General features: G+C 38.2%; 1 protein-coding gene across 2 annotated transcripts in view; it reads right to left on the bottom strand.

Moving 5' to 3' along the window:
- Positions 1 to 27918, bottom strand: part of GRID2 (glutamate ionotropic receptor delta type subunit 2) — a 963383-nt gene that overhangs the window by 390726 nt on the left and 544739 nt on the right. For both annotated transcript variants that reach the window (XM_067557183.1, XM_067557186.1), the window contains one exon: positions 7889 to 8094. In XM_067557183.1, coding sequence (XP_067413284.1) covers positions 7889 to 8094 — 206 coding nt within the window. The remainder of the gene's footprint in view (positions 1 to 7888; positions 8095 to 27918) is intronic.

Here is a 27918-nt window from a genome sequence, read left to right as displayed (position 1 = left end):
GCTTGCCCCACCCCAGATCCAGTCTACTTTTTTTTGCTCTCAAAGAATTCAAAATCTCAAAAAGTTAGGGTTAAGCCTGGAAAAATAAAACAAATTAGCCAGGAGCAATCTTTTCTGGGCTGATTGCTGATGAATTATGCCACTGACCAGAAGGCTAGCAGCTCAAATTTTCATTGATGGTTATCATCCACAATGCTTAAAAAGGTTTTCAAAAGCCCACTGAACATACAGCACCATCATCATCTCCACCTAAGAATGAGCTATCTGAATCCTTGCTTCCTTTAGAGACTGCAATCCTGTGTTGTATGTAACACTTATTTTTAAATAAGCATAGACCTTGAATGAAACAACCTTCCATAACGTGCACTGAAGATGGAACTGATGATGCATGTCTGCTCATTTCAGTTAGGGATGAATTTTTCACTTGTTTCAGGCTTTAGGAGAAATTACCACCTTCATATAAATTAGCAACTAACTAACCAGCAGGTATCATTGAACATTATCCAGACTGATGAACTGCATCAGAAGCTGGAAAATCACCTCACCACATCTTTCAGTTTAGTACTTCTGATATAGAGGCACATTAGGGTTCACTACTCTGTCAGCAACTCGTCAGGCCTGATATGCTCACGAAACTTAAAACACTGTTGTCATAATCGGTATTTAAAACATGTCATGTAAGGTATCATATGCAGACTGGTAACATGCTGATCATTAATATTATTGTGTGGTGTATGCATGCGTGGTATATGAAAAGTTATGAATATGTACTGGAAATATGTTCTTAAGAAGTGTTTGGCATATAGGGCTTAAGTCACCTGACTCCAGACAAAGGAATGTGCTCCCGCCTGATTCAATGTGTCTCCAATGGAAATTGAGCAAAGAGAGACAATGAAAGTACAGTCCCATAAAAAGTAAACAAAGCCATCAAACTAGTCAGTGAGGGAGATAGACACTTAAATCTCACAGATAGAGGAAACTGCAAAAATTAATATGGCATCAGCTCCACAGTGGACACAGCAAGTTGAGCCCACAGGAGGGCTTTCTGACTTGGAAAACAAAGACAAATTTTGAGGATATAAGCAGAGAAAGAAAGCTATTTTGGCATCCTTCACCTGAGGAAACAAAGGAATTGAGCCCTGTGAAGAGTCTGGGCTAAAAACTGGTCAGCTATACTAGAAGAAAGACTGGTAAGAAAAACTTCTTTGAACAAAGAACTCTAAATTTAAGGTAGATTAAAGTTTCAGAAGCGTATTCTTACTTCTGTTTGCTTGTAACCATTTCTATCTTTATTCCTTATACTTTATATCATTTAAACCTGTGTCCTTTTATTAATAAACTTACTTTACTTCTACCGTAAACTGACTCAGTGCTTTCATTGAAATAGAGAGTTTATTAACCCCAGTTACAGTAATAAGGTGCAGTGAACGGTTTCTTTAAAGGAGTAGTGAACTTAATAAAGTTTTGGTGGCTGCTACAGTAAGAGGGGCTGAGCACTGCAGAAAGACCTCTCTGACTGTTATCGGCTGGGCAAAGTTTGGACTGGCAGAAGTCTGAAGAATTTGTTGGCAAGGCAGATAAACTAGTGTGTCAGGGATCTGAAACACGGCACAGCAGCAGCAAAGCTCTTGCTTTCTGAGGCTGAGAGGGCTAACACAGTGGCCCACAGTTCTGGGAACCCCAGCAGAGTGTCGCAGTAGTTTCCATGAGACCCGAGGAGACTCCTCTAGTGTATCCCTCCTTCTAAATCAATTGACTAGCAGAAACAGTTCTAGTAGAGAGTCTCGCAGTCTTCACCAACATTTAATCCAAGTAACACAAGGTGGTGCATGTATACGCTTATCCTGTCCTAATACACATATGGATGCACACTTATGCTCTTGGCACAAAATGATATTACTGCTTACCCAGTACATTTCATCTGCAGATATCAAAGCACTTCACAAAAGGCGAGCAAGCACTATTACTCTCTGTTACAAATGGAGAGCATGACAATTCAGAGCAATTAAGTAATTTGCTCAAAGTCACACAGTGTATTGCTGGCAGATCTGAGAATAGAACCCAGGTCTCCCCAAACCCCAATTTGATGTCCTGTCTACTAGATCAGGCTGCTCACAAAATAGCTCAATATATAGATGTGCTGATCTAGGTGGGCTTTTCCACCTCTAACTTCCAGAAATTTAATATTGGAGCAGCTATTATATTCTAGACTGAATAAAAAAATGAGCCCAATCCTTCTCCCACTGAAACCAATGGAGGTTTTGCTACTGGGATCAGGCCCATCATTTTCTTTCTGTATTAAGCTCTTTTCAATTAAATTCAGTTCTGCCCAAGTATTTCTTTTTGAATCAGTGCTGTGATGCCCAAAGATAACAGTTAGAAACAGATGGGGAAAAATAATTTTCTTTATAGAATTGCACATCCAAATGTTACAATAATGTCCCCTGAGACATGTATGAAATGCAATGCATACCGCACACAGAATAAAGTGAAAAAAGGCTGAGCTTCTGTGAACTCTGAACCATAAAAGGTAGACAAAGTCAAGCTGTCTCTGCTGTGACTCTGTCAATAGGCATTTTAAAGAAATAAACCTGCTTTTAGTGCAGATTACTAGGGCAAATCCTTTTCAATTCTTTATTTAGTTCACAATTAAATGATTCTAGCCTTACTGCATTTTTAGAATTAGAGCTGAAACCAGTTAAAATCACAACCATATCACTGCATAAAAAACAAGTTGTTTTAGTAGTTATTCAAATGTTTAGTTAAAAACACTCCACTGCTGCCAAGAACAGAGGGCACCATTAAAAGCTGGACACTCACCACCTTCATTGGGGTAATTAAAAAAATTATTGAATTATATGAATTATTTCTTATCCTAATTACAGGAAATATTGCAAAAACTATGGTCAAGATAAGTAGCATGATGGCATAAACAGTTCTTTAATTGTACCCACTCTACAGGCATTCATTTCTCATATACACATAAGGAATCAATACATTGGAGAGAATTATTAATCAGCTCTTTTTCTTTACTCCATTTCACCTGAATATTTTAAAAGTATATTTATTAAGCAATTATTCATTCATGAAGGCTGCAGAATAGCTCATTTGAACGCCTTCAACCAATGCTACCAGTTTCACAGGATCAACATGTATCATCAAGGGGTGGCAGGATAATAAGATATTTCAACTTGTCAAGTTCATGAGGTGAAATGTAAGAAGCAAAAAGCATGCATAGTTTATACTAGAAATGCCTAACACCATTATATATGATTTTCTTTTTCCTTCCTTGAAGGTGAACATGAACAACTAATAAAATGGCTTATACAGAGGTTAATATAATCAGAATTTATATGCATTGCTCTTACAAACACAGACTAGTCTGTTTTTTCACAGTAGCTCTCAAATTTGGTAACTGAAATCAACCATTAACTTTGCACAACATATATTTTATATATATTCTATCTAATTACAAAATGACAATACTTATGAATAGATTGCTATTCACCATGCTGAGTGTGATAATTTGGGAAGTATAAAGAGTCAGTAGTAGTCTCAGGCACCAGGCACTTGGACCATAGAGTCTCAGCTCTTAATAGGGGGTGCTAGAAAAATGATCTGCACCCCAAGAGTGTGCCTGAAGACCCCAGCCAGGGACACTGACTGTACAATCAGGAGACTTAAAGCACATGGTGCCAAATGAGGTGGGTCCGAAACACAATGGATAAAATGGGATAAAACGCAAGGTGGGTTTTCCAAAAACATATCATGCCAGACTAGCCTCATATCTTTCTTTCATAAGATAACTGATTTCTTAGATAAGGGAACGCAGCAGATCTAACCTATCTGCACTTCAGTAAAGTATTTGACACAGTGTGCTAATGAAATTTGTGGATGACACAAATTTGGAAGGCATTGTCAATATAGAGGAAGATTAGAATATTATCCAAGAAGAATTGGCTGACCTAAAGTGTTACGGGAGACGCTGGCAGTGCAGCAGTATGCCTAGGCCACTACCAGTACTAGAATATCAATTATTATGCCTATTGCCAAAAGCACCTGTAAGGCTTTTGTACCAGCTTTAGCATAACTAGGGAGGCTAGAAAAGGAAGGGGAGTGACCATGAGAATTAAGCATGATCCTACACCATCCTGTCTTGCTTCTTTCAAACTGTTGAAATATGTGGTTTTGGAAAGACAGGAAGTCTATCTATATTTGACTTCTGGTGTGTATGAGTCTGGGCCCATGAGACTGCAGACTCTGAAAAATCACATCTGTATATCTAATGGCTTAAAAGTGCTTCCTTCATGTTTTTTCTCTGATTGACATGTTGTTAATATAATTGTAGCAGTTACATAACGTAACATAAGAGGAGTAGACAGGTCTGAGGAATTTGGATTTGACCTTCTGGACATCTCTTGGAATCTCCAGTGACAGGCAGATAGCTAGCCACTTGAACCTTGTTATTTGACCACTTGAGACCCCTTCAGACCGTGGGTCACTATTGTTTGGGGATACTCTATAAATACTCTATAACAAACCTATTTTGTTTGTATGTGCTTGAGACTAAACAAAGCAGAGACTGAGTAACAATCTTTACCTTGTACAATCTTTTTAAAGCTTTACCATGCTCTGCCCCTATTTTCAAATTCTCTCTCTGTCCAGTGACTCCTCACATTAACCTTTACATTCCACCCACTTCTCACCTCACTGTTCAGTTTGTTCCTTTTCCTCCACGCTCCTCCAAATCCCCAGAAAGGACATCAGGGAAGCATAAGGGCTTCTGACTGTCACTTTCTTGTCTGTCAAAATGCAAACAATGCTACTTTATCACTCCATGAAAAGGCCATTGTGTGGATTAGCCAGTTTGTGTCTGTACAGCATTTCCAAGATATAAAATTGCTACATAATTGCTAGGGAGAATATGCTGTTTCCAAGGTGGGAAAAAAGTATTAAAACCTTAAAACTGTTCTTCTTTCTGAACATTCTCTACGCAGTGACCTCGTTGCAAGCTCCAGGCATACAAAAGCGAGACAGAAAGCAGGGATCAGCAGAGACGCAACTAAAAGCGTTGCTATTTTGAAGAAACAAAAACACTTTTATTTAAAAATAAAAATATCAAAAGGTCAGAGCAAAGATAAATTTACCTCAAGGAATCTCTAATTTGCAGATTACCAATTTACACAGGACTGTGTGTGATTATTTATTTCGGAAAAGGTGTTATTTGGACCGCAATCACGGTCATGCTTACTACAGTTGTGTCATGTTCTCAGCTGAAGCATGACAGCATTAAATCCTTTTACTGAATTGAGGAGAACCCAAACTGTAGGGACTGCCTTAGATGTCAGTCCTGGAAAGAGAGGCTGACAGCTGAAGCCCAGTTGAACCAGCAGCTGCAGCTCATGGGCAGGCAAGCTATAAAGGCTTAGGGCTTGTCTACTGTGGCAAAGCTCTCCCTCTGTCTCTGTGGGTCCAGTGCTTCCTTCTAGCTGCAGGTCGGGGACAGCTTCGTCCTTCAGTATTCTCCTTTCCTCTAGTGGTGAGTGAGGGTAATTCAGCCTCTCAAAGATGGCCACTCCCTGCTGACTCCCAGCCTTCTTTTAGTGCCAGTAGGTCCTTTCCTTGCCTCTTTGCTGGGGCTCTCACTCCTCCAGCGGATGGCCTGTGCAGGTAGGAGGGGGCCCGGTTCCACCTTCGACTGGGCCCCAATCCAGGGAACCTATAAGCAGCAGCCTCATGCTGCAAGCTTCAGGAAAATGGCTAGCTTTCCTGGGTTACTTCCCCGTGTCCCTTGGCTTAATGTCCACACCCTGCTTGAGTGGGACCATTCTCAGGCTCCTTGTCTGGGGAGGCTCTTGGGCTCTGACAGCCCTTCTGGACATGGCTGTGCTGAACCAAATACCCAGTTCAATCTTTCCCTTTTGGCAGGGTCTTTTCCCTCAGGAAAGGTCCTTTGCCCTCTTTGGGCAGCATTTTCTCCTGTCAGTGTTCTGTTCCTCCTTCTGCACCCTCCTGAAGTCAGACTGTGTCCAGCCAAACTCAAACCATCTGGTGGCTAACCTCACTCCCACAACTCCAGCCACACCCTTCTGGGGCAAGAGGGGACGTTTTTAACATGTCCTAGGCAGGCCCTTGATTAATTCCAGCTGTACTGATTAACCTGGACTAACCCCTGCTCAACTACCAGGGGAAAAGGGATCTGCTTATCCTGGGGTTCATATATCAGCCTTCTAACGCTCTCCGGTAGCCCTCGGGCCTGACCTTGTCACACTACACATGCAGATGTTCCTGATTAACTCAATGTATGGACAGTCTTAGCTTAGCTCTAGCACTTCAGGATTGACACTACCTATGCCACCAGGAGGTGTTCTCCTGTCGACCTAGATAACCAACTCTGCAAGAGGCAGTAGCCAGGTGGATGGAATAATTCTTCCATGGAGCGCTTTCTACATGGGAACTTAGGTCATCTTAATTATGCTGCTCAAAGGTGTGGGCGTAGTTAAACCAATCTAATTTTCTAGAATAGACCAGGCCTTTTCTTGGTATAGCTTATTCCAGCCCTTCCCCCTACCTTTTTTTCTCAAACCTTCCCTCCCCCCAAGCAAACTATGCTGCCTACAAACAGATCCAGCCTGGAAGATATTATTATTAAATGTAAGAAAAGGGTATATTTTTGTGGAATGGACAAATGACATATTTATTTTGTGCCATACATTGATGGTGAGTGTCATGCACTCCAAAGCATAGAGCTGTATATAATGCCACTCATGCTATTAATAACATAAATGTACCAATATGGTTGGGATTTAAAAAAAAAATCTAGGTGACTTACGAGCACAATTTCAATTGAAAGCTAATAGAACTTGTGATCCTAAATCACTTAGACTCTTGAAAATCCTACCTATATTGGTTACTATTAAAAAGTGTCCAATTTCTCAAATGCCAACAATTGCAAAGTTGTGGGACAGCAGTAGCACACCATACTTCATGTCTGTAACTATTTGAGTACAATTCTATTATCTCTAACATATCCATATTTCATTTTTCAAAATTAAAAAAAAGTTTTTCCTCTTACTTTCCCATGCCCCCTCCAAATAAAAGAAAATTCAAATTAAAAAAATACATATCCTGTCTCATGAAGAAGAGATGATCATTAAAAGACAAAACAAACCTGTCCTACCCCCCAACCAACAAAACACCTATCCCACCAATATGGCAGTCAGCTACTTCCAACACAAAACCCGTTTAATTAGTTAAATTTCATACAGTAATCCAAGTTTTGCTTTAAATATATCAATACTACTATATTTCATCACCTTAAATTCTTCATCGATCTATTATCCTTTTAACTTAAACCTATGACCCCATGTTCTGATCTGTCTTATAAACTCTAATAGGTCATTATTAAAATGAATTTTATAAAAAACCCAGCAAGTTTCAATGTGTCAGTCAGGTAAACACACTCATATCCACAAATGTATATATTTAATTAAAAATATAACTATTTTCAGCAGTAAAGTGGATGCTAAGGAATAAATGAGATGTGCAAGGAACTAGCAATATAACACCCATTAATGTTAATAAGAGTTCTAAAGTGAATTCTCTTGCATTTTTTGGAATATATTGCTTATAAGGAACACAGGTATACTTCCCTTTGGATGCACTCATCTACATCTTAAAGCCATCATTAGCAAGTGTTTTGTTTTTTAAAGAGACCCAAGCATATACACTAAAGTATTTATTTTTACAAGAAGTCACTTAAAGTTAATCTATTTATTTTTTATAAGATGTCATGTAAAATGAATCATTTCACCAACATTTGTAAATTTCAGTAAACAAAGTTGGAGGCATACAGGGGAGGGGAAAATTACCATTGCTAATTACTTACCTCTGTAATGAAGGACTTGGCTGTCGATGGGTTCATTACAAGAATGGCCCGTCTCAGAGTGTCTCGGTAGCGATTCAGTTCTTCAATCCGCATGGTGGCAAAGAGCCCTGTGATCATTTTATTGATGTTGTTCTCTACCTTCTGCAGTGCTACATCCATTCCCTGCTGAGATACTCTGTCCAAAAATTCTTGTATTCCACGGATATCTAGGAACATCAAAAGCCCATAAAAATGCTAATTTGTATATAGAACGAAGACAGACAGACTATTTGGTTTATCTTGAAAAGGTATTCTACTCAATGTTGGGTAGATCCCCGAAGGCCACCCTAACTTAATATTCATTTGAACTCTTCCTAAGCCATACAAATGGAATGTCCTAAAGCAACAAAATGTGGGAAAGAATTTTATGCACCGATTGGTGTTCAAAAGAATCATTTAAAAACAGTATTTAATTATTTTCAGTTGATTTCCTCACTGAATCATATTGTTTCCAATTCTAACTAATACTGTACATTTCCGAGAGCAGTTTCATACTACCTGACACATGCAGAGAAGGGGAAGCTAAGTTATCAGACTGCAACATATTCCCTTTTCTTTGTTTCTTTTGTTGGAGACTAGAAATAATGTTATCACCATAATACAACTGTCTTTGAAGAAGCACGTACTTACAAATACCTAAACTTAGGTGCAGTGAGGCCCTAGCTATTTACCAAAAAGCCAGAAGGCTGGGCCCAAGTTGTACATAAAATTTCCTTTTTTTTTTTTTTTTTTTTATAAATTAAACACAACCATCACATGTTACTTGGTAGACACAATGGCCATTGGCTGAGTTTAGCATTAAATAAAAATGAAAACAAAATACAGGCATTATGTTTTTCCATACACAAAGAGTTAGAATGGAGTCTGCTGGCTCATTCTGTGTACACTTTTCCTAAGAATGAGCTGTCTATGTTTATCTTTTGTTGAAATTGTTTAAGTCATTGTGCCTGTGGTATTTGCACCCTTTCCTTTTCCACGAGTCCTAGCATATAATCCTTTCATTTAGCTGGGCATCTGAGTGCTCACTGGGTACCCACCAGCTATTTGAGTTTATAGGGCCTTGCACTTAAAAAGTCTTCAGCATCTGCCTTCAAGTCATGGTATATCTATCCAGTATCTAAAAAGTTTTGGAATATCACAGCACTAAGCAAACACCACCCTGCTGAGAAAAGCCAGTTACAGAGTTAAAACAAATGCTTACAGTTCAAATAACTTATTTTCATTTGAAAACAACAGAACAAAGAAGAATAAATATACAGTTCCCACGAGAGCGCAAACATTTAGTCTCTCCCCTTGTGAGAGTCTGTACTAACCCAAGCACAAAATGGCTGCCTGTCTTCATAGACAGCAGAGTCCTTAGATTGTTTAAAATGCAATGCAGTCAGATAACAGTTACATATCTAAATATTCCATATAAGTTATTTAACAGAGCCAGGCTTGGGAGCAAACTTGTTGAAAACATTAATATTCTGCAAGTTGTACCTCTATAAGTAAAATAGAACAAACCAGGAGGCCATTTTAGGAATCCAAGGCTGCAATCACTCTATTTATACATAGATACTTCAGCAATGTTTGAAGTATTACTATACATTTGAAGAATGGTTTAATACTGATAAAGTACAAGCACATCCTAAAAATAAAGTTCCAAAATATCGTCAGATGTTAATTACAGCTTCTATTTAATGTCTAAATCAGGAAAATTAAATTCAATCTAATCAGGGACGTTAGGGGTTTTTTTTTGTTTTTGTTTTTTTTTGGCACTTCAATGCCAATTTAAGAAGCAACAAGATTATCCAACCTGTAACGAACATGCCTACTTTCATACAAATGATAAACTAGCTGCTTCTGCTTTAACCCCTGGTTCTTAAGTTTACATATTTGCCATGTTTCTGAGTTACTTAACATCCAGTTAGACAGGAAGTTTTTGAATAGAGATAAAGATTGGCCAGAAGTGGACTAAATTATTTAAACCTTCTCAGGTATCTACATATACCATGAGAATATCTGGGGAAAGGTGACCTAAATTAGGACAAGTTTTGTCAAATTTCAATTCCAAACCAACAGCCACGGATTCCTCTCACGCAAGAGAGATGGAAATGAATGGGAGAGAAAACAGGGGGAGAACTTCTGTTTTCTTCAAGTATATATTCTAGCTTAACCAGAAGTTATGGGCTCTGATGCAGTAATTAATGAGTGAAATTCTCTAACCTATGTTTTAAAGGAGGTCAGACTAGATCACCACAATGCTCCCTTCTGGCCTTAAATACCTATTAATCTAACAAAGCAATGGAATATGTTGAAACTTAACAAATCCAGTGGACATTAAGACTGGGGATGCTCTTTGTTTATAAGATTACCATTCCCAGTGATCTTTCAGTATATGCACAGTGGCACCTTGATACACATCTAGGGAGATAGTGTTGTTTAATGGATAGGGCAGCAGACGGCGTAAGGAAATTTGTGTATTATTCTTAATCTTGCTGCTGACAATCTGTGTAAATCCTTCATGTCTTTGTGCCTCACTTGCCTCATTTATAAAAGGAGGATGACAATAATGAAGCTTAGCAGATGAAAACTGCTGTATTAGTACCACAAAATTATGATGGTAGTTAATTCCAGTGTTTTAGCACTCTCGTCACTAGAGATGATCTTCTTTGAAAAGTATGCCAAAGAATAGATGATACCATTGAATGGACAGTGTCAACTTTCCTTTCCTACACAGACTATCTGATAGCAGGATGTTTCTACATTGCATCATGGAACCCACTTAAAGATGAATTTCTTCTGCAGAAAAATTTGGCAAGTGTCCGGTACTGCAGATGTCTCACAAGAGGCAGACAGAAAACTGTTCATTTCTGGCACACAAGTGATTCTCATCCCAAATTTGCTAGCCAGACAACTAGAAATGAGATTTTTATTTTTAAATCAGATCAGCCACAATCATTTCCAAGAATGTAGGAGAGCTATCTATTGTTACCAATCTGAATAATCCTCATTACAGTCTTGGTACTAGAGCCAGAGTTACTGCCTTCTCTCCAACTTTGGGTCACTAATACTTAATATTCGATTTTTAAAAATACAACCATCACATTTGACTCGAGGTTACATGAGTATAAAGTCAGCTCTCCAATGTCAACGGTAAGTCAGGAAATCAACCCTACCTGTAAAGTAACATATAAGCTATTCACCATGACATGTCTTCCCAAGCAAAAAAAAAAAAAAAAAGTAACACGTGGAATACCATATGCTAAAAGTTAACTAGCTCGGGTACTTTTGAAAGAATCAGAGAAGTGAGTTCCTGTATGAGGCGTTCTCCTTTTGGAAATGCTCTTCCCAATCACACGGACATTCAAATCTAGGTACTGTCAGAGACGAAGAGCCGCAAAGAGCCACATTTACCTTTTCAGTTTCCCCTCATCTCTTACCCTTGCTGAAACTTCCCACTGATCTGTCAATTTCCCCTACCCTCCCACCAAAAGCTTGTCAATTTCAAACAGCCGCAAAGAACAAACAGCAAAGAGCCAGGCCTGGTGTAGGCACTATTAGCTAATCTCAACTATTGAGTTAGAAGAGATGATCTTGTGTTTAAGGCATAGGATTGGAACTCTGATAACAATTCAGTTCCCAGCTTTGCCATAAATTTCCTGTATGACTTTGGGCAAATCACTTAGGGTAAACCTATGCTGCAACAAGAAGCCACAGAACACAAGTCTACAGGGTTCTGGAGCTTGTGCAATGAGACTACAAATAGTAGTGTAGACATTCCTGCTTGGGCTGGAGCATGGACTCGGAGACCCACACACTTGCTGCTCTACTTAGCTCTGTAGTGCAAACCTGTGTCAGTAATTCATCACTGATGAATTACAGGTCTTAATTTTGGTAATGTAGACCCACCTTTTGAGGCTATCACTAATGCATTTTAATATGGTATTGCTTTGTTAATTAGACCATGTTTGTGGAGTGGTGTGTTTGAAATTCATCTCATTAACCTGACTGTTAGCTATTTTAAAAACCACTAATGCTGGTGTACGCAGGGTGAGAAAGCCAACTCATCTGCATCCCAATCAGATGATAATGGCTACAAGCAATACATTAAGAAATCGGTGAGATCATCATGCATGAACAAAGTTATTTTAAGCTCAAAGAAAACTTTACTCAGGGCAAACTCTTAATGATGTTGTTAGCATGAGCAGTCCAATTTTTATGCAACTCAGAGGACATTTTGTTATTTGGTGGAATCCAGGATTATTTTTTAGTTGGTTCAGCCTACCAGCTGTCCAGCCTTACTTTCAACACCCAACCAAGGTTTTGTAAGAAGGCAAATGAAAGGAAGGCATATCAGTGACAAATAGACATTTATACCAGCTGAAGGCCTGGCCCAAGTTTGTTAATATATTTGTGAACAAACAAGCTGGAGGTGCTCCAATACATAGCATGGACTAATTCATTAGTACTCAGTCAACCAGCAGGTTGCAGAGAAAATCACAAATCCCAGAAGTTTAATAAATTTTACCACAAACAAATATTTGTCTGAAAATTCATTCCAACAATGCATTATCAGCTATTTGTTACTCACTGTTTACTATTAATCATTAGTCAATCCCTGGCTTAAAAGGTTTCATTCAGCCTATCAGGAAGCAAAATCAATATTATGTGACTTAGTTGATCAATTACAACATGAAAAAGTAATAGCAAACATCATCAATCTCCAGACTGAAAATTGTTCATCTGCACTTATGAAAAACAAGTACTTTCAGAAGCAGATACAAAGTTTACATTCACAATGAATAATCAGAACAGCTCTGGTTGAAAAGAAAGATTATGCTACCTGATAATAATAATAAACTAAACCCTGCTCGCTTCTGGCATTTTACTAGAGATAAAAGAGAATTATAAGGTAATTACTGCTCCTAATTGAGCATTTGGTTTTCCCAGGTGTAGTATACAGTCGTTAACCCATCCTTCTGTGATATAATTTTAGACCTCAAAACATATTTCTCACATTCTGCCCAGATGAAAAATATCAACTGATTCAGCTGCTGCAGAAAAGGTGAATGCACTTGTCATAAATATTCACTGGCTGATTACAGAAAAGGTATTTTGTTTGTAGTGTTGATGAGGAAAGCAGTGGTATGACAAATGTTGTTGTTCAAATTCTTATAAAGAAAGCTTTATATATTTACTGCAGTGATCCTCCTTCACACAGAGATGATTGCAATGATGGTGACTATTTATTATGGATATGTTCTTTACATCACGGAGACACAGCTCAGGCTGGTCTCTGAAAAAGTCTCAGTTCTACTTAAAAAGTTGTGCTAGATATCCATATCCCTATGGTTACTGATATTTATTAACTTAATTAGGATTTAAGATGAAGAGAGCAATAATGTTTACCATGATGATTCAATAACAATCTCACTCCTCTTTCATCCTAGTCTCAGCTCAGTGTAGTTCTCTCCCATTAGTTAATGTATTAGTTAAAAAGTACCCTGAAACCAACAAAACTACCTGACTATCCTATTCTGAATTGTTCATTGGTGTTAGTGAGCTAAATGAGAGCATTAACTAAAGGATATTTTGGTTAATGATGAGCTAACCTCAAAGGATAAAGTATTAGTTCAGGCTCACTGTTGATAAGTTCAGAAGCTTATATACTTGATTGTACTATCCAAATTTATGTAGTCTACAAAAGAGGACTGGAGATATATTGGAAGAAATTTTGAAAAGTCACAGAGAGGAAAAGGTGAAAAAAGGGGGGGAAAAAAAAAGTGACACCACCCTCAAACAACAACAACGGTGAATAAAAAACAAAAAAACAACCTGCATACCACACCCTGGACATTATTCACTTTACCGTAAGGAGGAGAAAAAAGGAAGAGGGGAATAAAAGTGTCCAATGCTAAAGTTTAAAAGCTCATTTTTTAAATAAAAAAATAGGAATTGTTCCATTTTGAACCCTGTGAAATGAAATCAACTTCAACCTTTTTTTACAAAATAAGTTTGTTTTCCATTTTTCAATCCTCTCTCCTCAACAGGAAGGAAATTCCATAAATTGAAGTTTCTGTTGCAACATTTCTTCAGCCTCATTGCATATCCTGTATATTTCATGGCATATATTAATAACAAACATAAATCCATTACAGTTCACATTTAACAAGGAAAACAGAAATAGATAATGCTACATATGTGGCTGAATAAATGTTGCAATAGGGACCTCGACCTTTGGAATTTCCAGACACTTGAGTACTCGGTTTTCATCCTTATCCATGATTGACACTAGATTTTCCTTAGTTTCTCTTCCTTTTATTGGGAGTGGGGGTGGAACAGGAAAAAGAGATAAAAGAAAAGAAAAAAAAAAGAAGAAAATGGAATGGGAGCTGAAACTAATCCTGAAGAGTAGCATTTGCTAACAACTTCTATAAAATAGACACCAAAAACCAACCAACAAACAAAACAAAACAACAAACAAAACAAAACAAAAAAACACCATCACCCCACAGGCATATATCACTCTTGTGTAGCAGATATTCATATGATTAATTATATTTACTATGTACATTTGTCTGCTTGACCGTCTTTTTATTCACTAATTCGTCTTTGTAACTAAATCTTATGTTACAGACATCTGAGAAGCTTTTAAACATTTGCTGTAAAGTGGAGGTAGGGAGAGTGCTTCTTTCCTCCAAAACGTAAAACATTTTTCCCAAAACTACCCTGGCACAGGGCCCAGGAATGGTGCTATTTAGACCTGGATGAGTGACTAGTTTAAGGTCTGGTATTTCACAGTTCTGAAGGACTAGAAATAGGAGCCAACAGTTTTAAAATAGATGCTTCAACTGAGGCTCCTTAATTTTATTTATATATATGGGCAATTCATTAAGTGGCATGATTATAAGAGGTGTTGAGCGCCCAGCAGCTCTCATATTTTAAAGTCTTGGCCAGGAGCTTTATACCATTGTGGGAAGAGGATTCTTTCCAGCTTCCAAAAATGACATTTACTCTAGCTCCGATAGGTTATAAGATAGGGGATCTTAACAGTCACATTATTATATACAGGATCTGCACTACTTAGCCCTGTGCTTTTTCCTTGCTTTTGAGGGTAGGTAGGGTTACTATTGCTAGGGCTACCTAAGGAGAATAATAGGCCTATGCCACCCACCAAACATGGCCTGATTGTCTAAGAAGGTCCCTGAATTGCTGGCAGGACTAAGCAGCTTTCCATTCAAGGGAGACTTGAGGGTAGGCAAGGTCTCTATACCTCCTCCTGAGCTTCTAGGGCAAATTTTTTCTTTCAAAGCTAATGAACCTGTGTCAGACTAGTTGAAATCTATACCTTCTTATGGTGAAGACTACATCTAAAATATCAATCCAAAAGGTTAGTGAGAGCCAAGTCATGATAGTTATCAACTACATTGTTCTTGACATGGTCCTTTATCCATGGTCCATCCATAAGATGGTCCTTTAGCCTCAATTTAATTCCTCTCTAAAGTCATCTCTGCTTTTCAGACCTTTAGCTTGTCTGCATTGTTTCTCAAACACCCTTCAAAACCAGGAGAGGTAAGGCTTCCTACTTTAGACTCTTTAGTTATTGTTTACATACTACCAAAACAATCCCAGACTTTTTCTGGCATAGGGATAAGACTAGGAGTCAATCTATTTCAGCTCAAGGCTGCTCAAAAGGATGAGACTCTGCATCTTTGCTAACGACAGCCTAGCAAATCTGCAGTCACCCCTAGGCATTGGGGCACATTCAAATGGATTTAAAGCAACTTCCATACAATGCCTTTACAATATTTTCTTAATTGAAATGTGGAAGGCTATGACATGGAACTCTGCACACCTTTACTTAGAATTAATCCCACAAACCAATCTTCTCTGAGGTCACCGATGCTTGTTAATAATCGTAAGTACAGTTCTTCAAAATGATTACCGATATGGCTCCCCCCATGTCCCAATTATGAGATCCCTGTTGCAGTTTTATGAATTAGCAGAAGAAACTGAAAGACAGTTAAGGCCAGGGCTACACCCGTTTTGTACTATCTGGGTCCAGGGATTCAGTAGAAGGTGAGCGTCCCATGCATGGTCCCAGTGGAAATTATTTGCTGGAAGTTTCTAAGCTCAGATGCTGCAGATGAGTATCTTCTAAGAATGTAGAACCCTATGGGCTATCATCTCAAAGAACCACAGTTTCTGTGGTAAATGATGATTTTTCTCAAGAATTATACTCCCAATTTAGGGAACTGGAACAACAACGTGTCCTGTGCACCTGAGCAAATTTAACCAAAATAGCTTGACTAGTGAATATTTTCATGGAACTGCTCAGAAGCAATCTAAACACCAACTGATATTTGTAGACATTATTTTGTGAATAAATTTGAATAAAAAAATGTGAGCAAGCTATAATTGCTCACAGACAATTTGTAAACAAAGCTAGAGTCTCATTGGATAAATTATCCATTAGGAATTATTTGCTCAGATCAGCAATTATATCATATTATATTATATTGAATACTAGCAGCCCCCTCATCTTTATTAAAAGATCTTCAGAGGTTTGTGTGTTTGTTTTTACTTCAGTGGAATTGGTAGCCAAATAAAATAGATCTTGCTAGGCAGTAACTCTCTTTCCAGGAAATCAGATGTTTCAGAGTCTCTCTTCATACAGAAAGAAAAAGATCTTCTGGTGGAAGGTGCACCAGCCAGGCCTGCTATGTATTTTATTATTTTAGTACTTACTAATGTGAAATTAACTTATCTTGAAAGCTCTTTATAGGTGTTGTTTTTAACACCACCAAAAACCTATTCTGGTGCTTATTTTTAATTTCCTCTATCTTTTTTTTTTTTTTTTTTAAATCCTTTTCCTTTTTTTTTTTTTTTTTTTTTGCATCCTCTCCTTTCTTTCTTCTTTTTCCTAGGAATCAGTTAATTTTTTTTTCAGTTTTTAAACTATCTAGCCTTTCTGATAATATATACTTTATGCTCAAGCATGGCAATTTAAATTCACCAGGAGTAACTCCATTAAACTAAGGTAAGTGGCAGTCGGTTCAATAGCACTCTCTTTTGAAAATCAGGCTGCTTATTTAGGTGCCTAGATATGGACTTGGGAGCCTAACTTTAAGCAGTCAAGGTAAGATTTAAAATAACGAGTGCCTAAAGTTAAGTTCCTATGTCTATATTCAAGCTCCTAAAGACCCGGGCTCGACTTCCAAAAATTCTGAGCACCCAGCAGCAACCACTGAACTCAGTGGAAGCTGCAGATGCTCAAACACTTTTGAAAATGAGGTCATTTTATTTAGGAGCCCAATTTGCACCAGGTTTTAAAAGGTTAGCTGTATCATTTTAAATACTGGCCTTTTTATTTGTTTGAATGAACTGTAATCTCTGAATGCAAGGACACTGCCTTATATGGGTTTGTGAAACTTTGGTGGGTGTTTTATCAACAATAATTCTAGATTTATTGTTCCATTGTTGGCATATTTGCAAAGATGTTGTATCAGGAATGATAACATATACAATCTGATTCTTAAATTGACCAATGGCATAGAAATTAGAGTTGTAAAAGACTTATTTAGTCTTCCTCCCATACCAGAGCAGCCTTGTTAGTTATCACAAACCTTCCAGTGCTTGGTCTGTTCCAGTATTAAATGAAAATGAAACAGTGCAGCACCTGTTTCCTATCTGCTTACATATGAACTGGAATCACTTCTTCAACATATTCTCCCATCTATTTTTTCAACTGCAAAACTAAAACTATGGTCATAGTTCTTTAGTGGACATAAATCACTACAGTGGTTGAGTTACCTCAGTAACTCTGCACTAGAATGAATCCAGAATGGACCAATATACATTTCAGAGTTCAGTGTAGCATCCAGTGGAAAAGGTGGTTGTTAAAAAAAGTTCCCAAAAACAAGACGTTCTCCGAAAAATGTAGCAACGTAATAAACAAGTTGCAGAGGTGAAGAATATATGTTCCTTTCCATATCTGGATTATAAGATTGAATTAATTATATGTTTATTGAAGCACAGTGAAGTAAATGAGAGTGCCGGAAGTTGGCAAGTAGCCAAATGAGTAATAAACAGTTTTAAGACTGTCTAAAGACAGACTTGGGAATATTATAGTCATCAGGCAGCTGAAAACAGCTTCAGGGTAATTATGAGCATTTGCAATTGATTAAGAAGAATGTGATAATTTTATGGGACATTATTAAACTGGCATTAAGACTTTATAATAATTTGAAAATTTTATGGTTCCAAGTGTATATCTCTGTGAACGGTCATCTGATGTTTATTTCTGAAAACACAAACACACACACACACACACAAACACACACACACACACAAGACAATGGAATTACCCTATTTTTTTTTTATTTTCCCCTGCTGTTTTATAGGGATGCCTTCATGTCAGGCTCCAAATTTGCCTTTAGTGATGTGGGGGTTTTGTTTTCTCTTAGGCAGCAAAATCTGTCTAAAATCACCACCCAAGAGACCAGCAAAATCCCATTGCCAAGTATATGTGGTCTTTGAACAAAGGTCAAACAAAGCTGTATGGCAAACTATATGGGAGTACATTAAAGTGCGTTTAAGACAAGATGTTATCTATTTGGAAGTGGTCCTTAATGTATTTTTTTGCCATATCTACATTAACAAATATTTATTTTATGTATGTTTCCTCTTGCTGAGACTTTTGTATATTATATACAAGTAGGTGTACGTAGGGCTTGAACCTGAAAGGTGATGAGCTTTCTGACCCTAATCCAGCAATAGAACTGCTCACATGCTCAAAAGTAGGAACATGCTAAATGCTTTGCTGTATGAGGATCAGAGTGCTCAGCACCTTGCAGAATCAAGTCCATGGAGTTACTGTACTTAAAATCTATCAACATCTAGCCTGCTTCTTAAACTGGGCATCACTGACTTGGCACCTCATAATCATTAATGAATTTATCCTCATAACACCCCTGCAAGATATTATCTCCGTTTCCTAGACCAGTAACCAAGGTACTCAAATGTGAGAGATAATTCTGAGGAGTGGGTACAACACAACGGGAATTCTGGAGCAGATCTTGTGCTAAAAGGTAGCCTAATCTACTCTGAGGAGAAAGAGACTGGCATAATTACAGCTCATGCTATTTTCTTCATCTATAAATGAAATATTCACAAGGAACTTTCAAATATATTTAAATGCTTAATACTTCTTTCATTATTCACACATTCCAAGAGCAAGTAAGCATATATTATGTTAGCCTTCAGAGGAATAAATATTGTGTGCATTAGTGAGGAGTGCTTGCATCTTCCTTTTGCAGATAAGTTAGGTTGAAAAACAGAGCTGGAACTGAATAATCTACTGATAAGCCATTTTTACTGTATACAAATGCCAGACAAATTTTAAATTTAACACTAACCAGTATAAAAGAGGATAGGAAATAAGTCAAAATGCATTTCCTCAGAAACAGTCCTATTCCTTTCACTTTTCCAGAGAACCTGTCTGCCTACTTTAGTACCAACAAAACATTAAAAATAAATATTTTCAGACAGAGAAAGTTTCTGTCTTTTCATCTTAGACCTGTACAGATGCCTACACTATACATACCACAAAAATAATTTAGCTTTTGATTGGATTCTTCATAAAGAATTTACTACCTCAAGGTGTCTGATTTCAAATGTGCTCTTAAAAATAAAATTTATAGTTAAGCTGTCTGTAAAGGAGGCAACACCTCCTAAAAGCTTGTCTCTTCCCATTTGTTAAAACAACTGCTGATGAAATCAGCAATGCTCTATAAAAGAGAGTCTAATCAAGTCATCTAATCATTGAAGATTGTTGAATACTACAAAAAGCAGTTCTGACAGACATTCACACAGATTAGGAATGACTATTTCATTTGTTTCCCTTTTTTAATTCACTTTTTTTGCAAACATTCATGTGAAAGGGGTTTTCTCCACACTAATATTTGGGAATTGGTGGTTATTTTTATGCATTCTATTAATGGTATCTTTATGAGTCAGAGTATTTGTGATTCATATTTGCTGTGCCCAGCTAAATTTTGTATGATCTCAACTTTACATCATAAATTAGCCCGGTGCTAAAGAAAATGGGCCTAATTTTGATCAAAGTTTATAAACATTATCAAACCTTTAGGTAAATCTGGACTAAGTTGAACAATTACCAAAATTAAACAAGTTGCATGTAATACCTTGGCAGTGTTTGCCTGAAACACATCCCCTTTCCCCACCTGCCAGAATGATTTTCCCTTTTTTTGCAACAGTATTACATAGTTGACTCATATTTAGTTTGTGATCCATTATAACCATCAGAGTCTTTTCTACAGTTCTCCTTCCTAGGCAGTCATTTCCAATTTTGTATTTGTGCAATTGATCATTCCTTCCTCAGTGTAGTACTTTGCATGTGTCCTTATTGAATTTCATCTTATTTATTTCAGACCTTCTCTCCAGTTTGTCAAGATAATTTTTAATTCTAATCCTGTCCTCCAAACTACTTGCAATCCTCCTACCTTGGTATCATCCACAAACTCTGTAAGTTAACTCTCTGTACCATCATCCAAATTATTCATAAAAAATATTGAACAGAACCAGACCCAGGACAGATCCCTGTGGGACCCCACTAGATATGTTTGATTGTGAACTGTTGATAACTATCTTCTGGGTATGCTTTTCCAACCAGTTGTGCACTCACCCTATAGTAAATTCTCTAGGCTATATTTCTCTAGTTTGTTTATGAAAATGTGTTGTGAGACAATATCAAAGAAATAGTAAAGTTGAGATATATCATATGTACTGCTTCCACCCTGTCCAGAAGGATCATTATCCTGTCCAAGAAGGATATTAGGAAAGTTTGATATGATCTGTTCTTTACAAATCCATGTTGGCTGTTACTTATCACCTTATTTTCTTCTAAATGTTTAGAAGATTGATTATTTTCTCCATTATCTTTCCAAGTACTTAAGTTAAGATGACTGGTCTATAGTTCCTTGCATTGTCCTTATCCCCCTTTTTGTGGATAGGTACATAATGTGCTCTCTTCCAGTCCTTGGGTATCTCCCCTGTCCTCCACAATTTCTCAAAGGTAATGAATCAGAGATCTCTTCAGCCAGTTCCTTATATATTCTATAGTGTATTTCATCAGGCCCTGCCAACTTCAAGACATCTAACATCTGAGACATCTAATTTGTCTATGTAATTCTTAACTTATTCTTTCCCTATTTTAACCTCAGATACTAACCCATTTACACAGATGTTCACTATATTAGTCATCCAATTGCTGCTAGCCTTTTTGGTGAAAACAAATAAAAATGCATTTAATGTTTGGGCCATTGCTGCATTTTCTATTATTGTCTTTCCCTCCTCATTGAATAATGGGCCTACTCTGTCATTGGTCTTTCTCATGTATTTGTAAAATGTTTCCCTGCTACCCTTTGCGTTGCTCACAAGTTTAATCTTGTTTTGTGTGTTGGCCTTTCTAATTTGGTCCCTACATACTTGTGCATTTTTTATATTCATCCTTCATAATTTGACTTAGTTTCCACTTTTTTAGAGAGCTTTTTGAGTTTCACGTAGTTGAAGATCTCTTGGCTAAACCAGGGGTTTGTCTTACCATATTTCCTATCTCTTCTATGCATTGGGATAGTTTGCTTTTGTGCCCTTAATAATGCCTCTTTAAAAAGCTGCCATCTCTCCTGAACTCTTCTTTCCCTTAGACTTGCTTCCTATTAGATCTTATTTACCAATTTTCTGAGGTTGCTGAAGTCTCCTTCTTGAAATCCATGCCTTTATTCTGCTGTTTTCCCTTCTACCATTCCTTAGAATCACAAACTCTGCCATTCCATGATCACTTTCACCCAAGCTGCCTTCCACCTTCAACTTCCCAACCAGATCCTCTCTGTTTGTCAGAATCAAATATAAAATAGCCTCTCCCCTAGTTCTTTTTTCACCTTCTGTAATTAAGTTATCTCCAATGCATTCCAAGAATTTGTTGGATAATCTGTGTCCTACTGTATTACTTTCCCAAAAGATAGCTGAGGTTCCCCATCACCACTATGATTTTGTTAGTTGGTTAAAAAAGTCTCACTCATCTCTGCTTCTGAGTTAGGTGGTCTATAGTAGACACTACCCTGACATCACCCTTGTTAGCCCCTGTATCCAACCTAGAGACTTTCAACAGGTCTGCCTCCCATGTCTAGCTTGACCTCAGTGCAAGTATATACATCTTTGATATACAATGCAACACCTTTTCCCTTATTTCCCTGCCTGTCCTTCCTGAACAAACTGCACACTTGTATACCAATATTCTAGTCATGTGAATTATCCCACTGAGGTTCTATGATGAAAATTATCTTGTAATTTGATTATTCAGTAATATTTTTATTTCTTCCTGTTTATTCCCCATACAGGCATTAGTATACAGACAACTCAAATGTTCATTAATTCCCTCTATTTCCCTCTTGTCTCTCCTTTGTCCCTGCTGTAATTGTCTATGCTCCTGCCAGATTCTGAACCTTCAACCAGGTCTTCATGTTTAGGACTTGCCTGTGGGCTTTTGTCTACTGCCCCTATTGAACCTAGTTTAAAGCCCACCTTACTAGGTTAGCTGCTCTGTATGTGAAGATACTCTTCCCCTTCTTTGATAGCTGAACCCAATCTCTGCTCAGCAGTTCTTCTCAGAACAGTATCTCATGGTTGAGGAGCTGAAGCTCTCACGGTCACATCATCCTTGAAGCCATGCATTCACATCCAGGATGTGCCCCTCTCTGCCTAGGACCCTACCCTTAACCATAAGGATCAATAAGAACAGCACCTGTCTCCCCGAACTCCTTTACTCTCACTTCTGTAGTCACTTCTGATCTGCCCAGATTCATACTTTGCAGTATCATTAGTGCCAACATGGATGAATATCATGGTGTAGAAGTCAGAGGGCCAGATAATCCTTGGTAATCCTTCCATAATGTCTTGGATATGACAAACTGGCAAGCAGGGCTGGCAGATGGATGCCTCCATCCCCCTTAGAAGGGAGTCACTGACCACCACCATCTTTCATTTCTTCTTGGGAGTGGTGACCACAATCTGGTGATATTTGGCTCGTCCCTCATTGCCAGGGCATTGTGCTGCCATTTTTTAAAATCTCTCTGGACAGTGGATTGGGAACAGGAGTGGAGCATTGCCTGCTGCCAGAAGTAACCAGCCACCAGCTTCCTCCCTGTGAAGGAGTTGTTTGCTCCTCCTCTGGTTGTGTTACTGCAATCCTCTCCAGCTGGACTGATTCCTCAACCTTGGAGGAATCTATATACATATTTTCAATTAATTCCTCATGTTCATGGATGCTCTTCTGCCTAGCCATCTCCTCCTGTAGCTCTCCCAACCACTTCCTAACAGAGTCTATCAGTAGGCACTTTTCACACTGGATCAACTCCCCAGCCTGGCTTTCTATGACAGGGAAATGGAGGCCACAAGCTCTCCAAATCCACACCAGGGCCTGGATAGAAACATTCATGGTTGGGTTCTCTGTCTGGATACTGGTGAAGACAGAGGAGCTGGGAGCAGTGGCAATGTGGCATCTCTTAACAATGGTGACTTTATTTTTTCTCCCTCCCAAACTCTGCTGTTTGTTGCCCCTGGGTGCTTAGCGTCTGGCGTTTAAGCCCTTCTCTCCTAGGTCATCCCTGCTCCCTCATTAATCCACAGGGGAAGGATGATCAAGGGTGATGAAGGTTCAAAGGACAGGAGACTTGAGCCTTGCTAGTGCACACTCAGCTAGCAGGCCTCTGGCCTCCACTCCCATCCAGTCTTCAAATACACAATGCCTAACAAGCAACACTGTAAACGTGAATCAAGCCAAAAGAAAAACCAAACAGACAAACTAGCTCACTCACCCTAAGAATTAGTGCTATCTCCTTCTTCAGCAGATACTCTCCCTCCTTCTTCTCAAACTCCTCTGTTTGCAGCCCCATGTTCCCTAGGACACTTACCATCTGGCTTTTAAGCCTTCTTTTCTAGGTCAAAGGACATGAGCAAGGTGAATGCCTTAACCACAGAGCTAGAGAGTTAATCTCTCTCTCTGTCCCAATGAATATTTAATTTGTACAAAGTGGAACAGCTCCAAAAGGACAGAAACTCATTCCAGAATAGCCTATAGCCTAGTGGTTAGGGCACTCACCTGGGATGTGGGATACTCAGGTTCAGATCCCTTCCCTGAACAAGGCAGAGCTTCCCGGGTGAAAGTTTTAGCTATTGGATGGGTCATACACTGAGCTACTGGATGGGGCACAAACACAAAGAAGAAATTTCATCATGGATCTAAGAAACCTGTTTCATCAAAACTGATATACTCCTGCAAAATGTTTCAGTTTCATCAAATTAGCATTATCCATCAAAAAATTCCTGGCCAGCTCTATTCATTAGTTATTGGCAGAACAGTAGTCACTGACATATGGGCATACTGAACTAAGATTTGCAGTTGCTTATTAAAATTTTTCACTGGAGTAGCTCAGTTTAGCTGACTAGGTCACAAAGTCTGCAGTGAATCTCCATTTTAATTGTGATTAGTTAATTAAAAAAAAAAATCTTTTTTCAAGAAAGTAAAAATATTTTATATTTAATTTTTAAATATCCCAATCAGTTTCAGATAAATGTCAGTGGTTTCAAAGTGAGGCTCCTGAATGACATCCTTTTCACTCAATTAATTAGAGCTTATATGGAACAATTGCTTCTTTCAAATACTTCAATTTTCTTCGTTGGTAAGGGACTTTTAAATAGATTCCAGCCTTCTATCAATTGAATATAATAACTTTAGAAAAACGGACTCTTCCCTCCCTCTTAATAAGTTGAATACATAGGTCCAATTATGTTCAGAAAGAATTTGGGGGATATTTTACAAAGCAGAACACACTGTGAATGAACACTGCTGACCTGAAGAAGTCCTTAATTCTAAATATAAATGATGCTTTCTCTCACTCTGCTAATGAAAGTTAATCACTGATAAGCAAGATAAAAGTGAGAAGCATTTCCAATTTGTTGAACTTAAAACCAATGACACTGATAAATGGATATGCAAATTGTGCAGCCCCTTTTCAAGGCACAAGGTATTTGGATTAGCATGATATTTATTTTGGATTCCAGCCCAGTCTTTCTGTAGCAAGATTTATGGTAAATACCAAATGCATATTTTCTTTCATTCAACAAGAATATTACTGGAAATAATTTCAGTGATATGGGTAAAGTGTTTCCTTATAAATTGTGAAATTAAATAACTAGGGAAAAACAGATTCCTCACTTCCAATAAAGAAAAAGTAAACTCAATCTTTCTGATTACCAACAAGAAAGTGGCACCAGTCAGTCTAATAACGTTTTCATTTCTTTTTCTTCTAGCAGATAAAAGGATGCTGAGGGGGGATGGAAACCCAGAGATAAACACATTACAGAATCTATTCTCACATCAATATTCAGGCCTCATTTACTACTATGGAAATATATGTATGCTTGTATGTGCCAACAGGAGACTAGACCTCAGCCTATCAAAAACATTGGGAGAAGGGTATCTGGATTTGCACATAAGTATTTTGCAGATCCATATTTAAGTATGCACTTAATTTTAAGCATGTAAATAATCCCTTCCCTATTCATCAAAACTTTTAAACACATGTTTAATTAAATTAAATAAATTAAACGTGCTTAAATCCATTAATTTTCAGGGAAATGCTTTACCATTTAATATTAAATGCATGTTAAGTCTTTGCAGGACTGGGACCCAGCTCAGTATGGACTGAGAGCAGTACAAAGATAATGTGCTTGGATCAAGGGGAAGGAAGCACCTCAAGTACATCTGCAGTGACCCTCTTTAACAAAGGTTGGAGCAGAACCGCCACACTTCAGAGGGAGGAGTGGCTGGGCTGTTGAGATGAATGCTTGACCTGGAACCTTTAAATGGAATGTGCATGTGTATGTAGGAGGGAAGGACGAATTTCAGAGATCTCCCTCACCTATAAGAAACATCTAATAGTCAACAGTAAAACAATGAAAAATACAAAATAATGTACTTTACAGTGTGCAAATTTCTTTAAACTTCATTTTTGGCATTTTCCCCCTTGGAAGAGATCAGCTGAAATAGAATAATATGCAACTCTCACAATAGAGCTTGTCAGGTTCAAACTCTTTACAAACAATTAATTATTAGTGTGTGAAATGTTACATTTTTAACCATAATTTAAAATGGTTAGGGACAAACTGCTCATTTTTTTTCTTTTAAGGGCTCAAAGCTATCAGATTAAAAAGAAATTTAAAATATCCCATTGTTTGTAGATTATAGAAAGAAATGAAACCAACACCATTGCTTGCTAATTAAGTATTATAATTACCAAAAAAACAAACAAAAACATTTTATAAGAATGTTGAGAGAGAGTCACATTATAAACCTGATGCTGACTTTAATGGGGCTATTTTCAGGGTTTTGCTCTATGGCCCTGATTCATCAAGGAACCTGAGCATGCACATAACTTCCTGCACATAAGCAGTCCCAATGAAATCAGCGTTGGCTACTATAATATTTTTCCTGCTAGTTTGAGTCATAAGTCTGTCCTGGATTGCCAGTATTTTGCTCATTCACAATGCATTCTAACTAGACTCTGAACCAGGGGCATGTGCAAGAATTTAAATTTGATCCTCTTTGGAGGAACTCGCTCTTTTCCCCACCCTCTCCCCAGCCCAAGGTGGAATTCACTCACCACCTCCCCCTCCCCCTGCCACTGCAGTCTTGGGTCCAAAGGAGTTCTGTATCCCTGATGATTATTGGGGAAGGGTCAGTGCCCTTGCTTGCCCCCCCCCCGAATACTCCCACTCTGAATAGGCATGAATTGGCATCTGAATAGGTATGTTTACTATTTGACAGGAGTACTTGTAAAGGGATTCCCTCACCTCTGGAGCATCTCCTTGTGGTCAGGCATGGAATAGCAACTGTCCCTCCATATAGTGCCCCCACTGATGGTTGCTTTCTCTCTGCAGTGATCTCTTCCTGGAACTTGGTCCTCTGGCCACATTATGCTTTAGTCCACCCCTTCTGGGTTAATAGCATCTCACCCAGCTATAGTCCAATGCCCTTGCTGCACGTCTTCTGTCTGTCCTTGGTTTTTGTGGTCCTTACACCCTTTATATCAGAAGATTTTACCCCACCTTCCTCAGCGGCTGATAGGGGAACCCAGACTCATCCTCTACTCTGGGCTCCAGGCCAGGGACCCTGTAGCTAGTAGCCAAAGTCTACTCCCTCAAACTCCTTGCTGCTTCCTTGGACCACTTCCTACCTCTTCTATTCCCCAGAGAGTGACTGCAGCCTCTCTACCTACAGCCTTTTTCTGTTACAAACTTCCTGGTTTTATGATCATCACCCAACCCATTCCCAGCTGGACTACATCATCAATTACATCTGGCTCTCTCTCTCTCAAGGTGCTATCAGGCATGTTAATTGACCTGTCAGGCCCACTTTCTCCCCTTTAAGGCCTGTGTGACGTATACACCCCAACCACAGTATTGTACACGGACGAAGGAAAACTTGCATATAAGGAAAACAAGCTACTGGAATTTGCACAGCTATATTAAAAATTGTATATAAATAAGCCCCTTTTGGCATTCTCAGATTTTTCTAAGACTACTTGATGAACAGCATGAAGGAGGTGGTGAGTTATATATTACAATCATGCCCAAAATGTATTAGGCATATGTAGGCTGCCAACAACTCTGCTCTTATAATGCAGAAAGACCCAAAAAAAAAAAAAAAAAAACCCAGGCAAGGCTTGGAGAAAGGAGTACAACATACAATATGGTAGTCAGGATGATGATTGGTTCCTTTTTAAAGTATGCATATAAATTATTCCCAACTGCCTCTCCCTCTAACCTCTCTTTAGTTCCTGACCCAACCCTCTTATTCAAACCAAAACTACTGTAATTTTTTTTGTTCTTTAAAACCTACTAAAATCCTAAATTAACTATCTTCT

The sequence above is a fragment of the Emydura macquarii genome, unplaced genomic scaffold (genome assembly GCF_026122565.2).
Source record: "Emydura macquarii macquarii isolate MOO-44397 ecotype Brisbane River unplaced genomic scaffold, CSIRO-AGI_Emac_v2 contig_1790, whole genome shotgun sequence".
Lineage (NCBI taxonomy): Eukaryota > Metazoa > Chordata > Testudines > Chelidae > Emydura > Emydura macquarii.
Note: the sequence above shows the minus strand (reverse complement) of the source record. Positions and strands in the feature narration are given on the sequence as shown.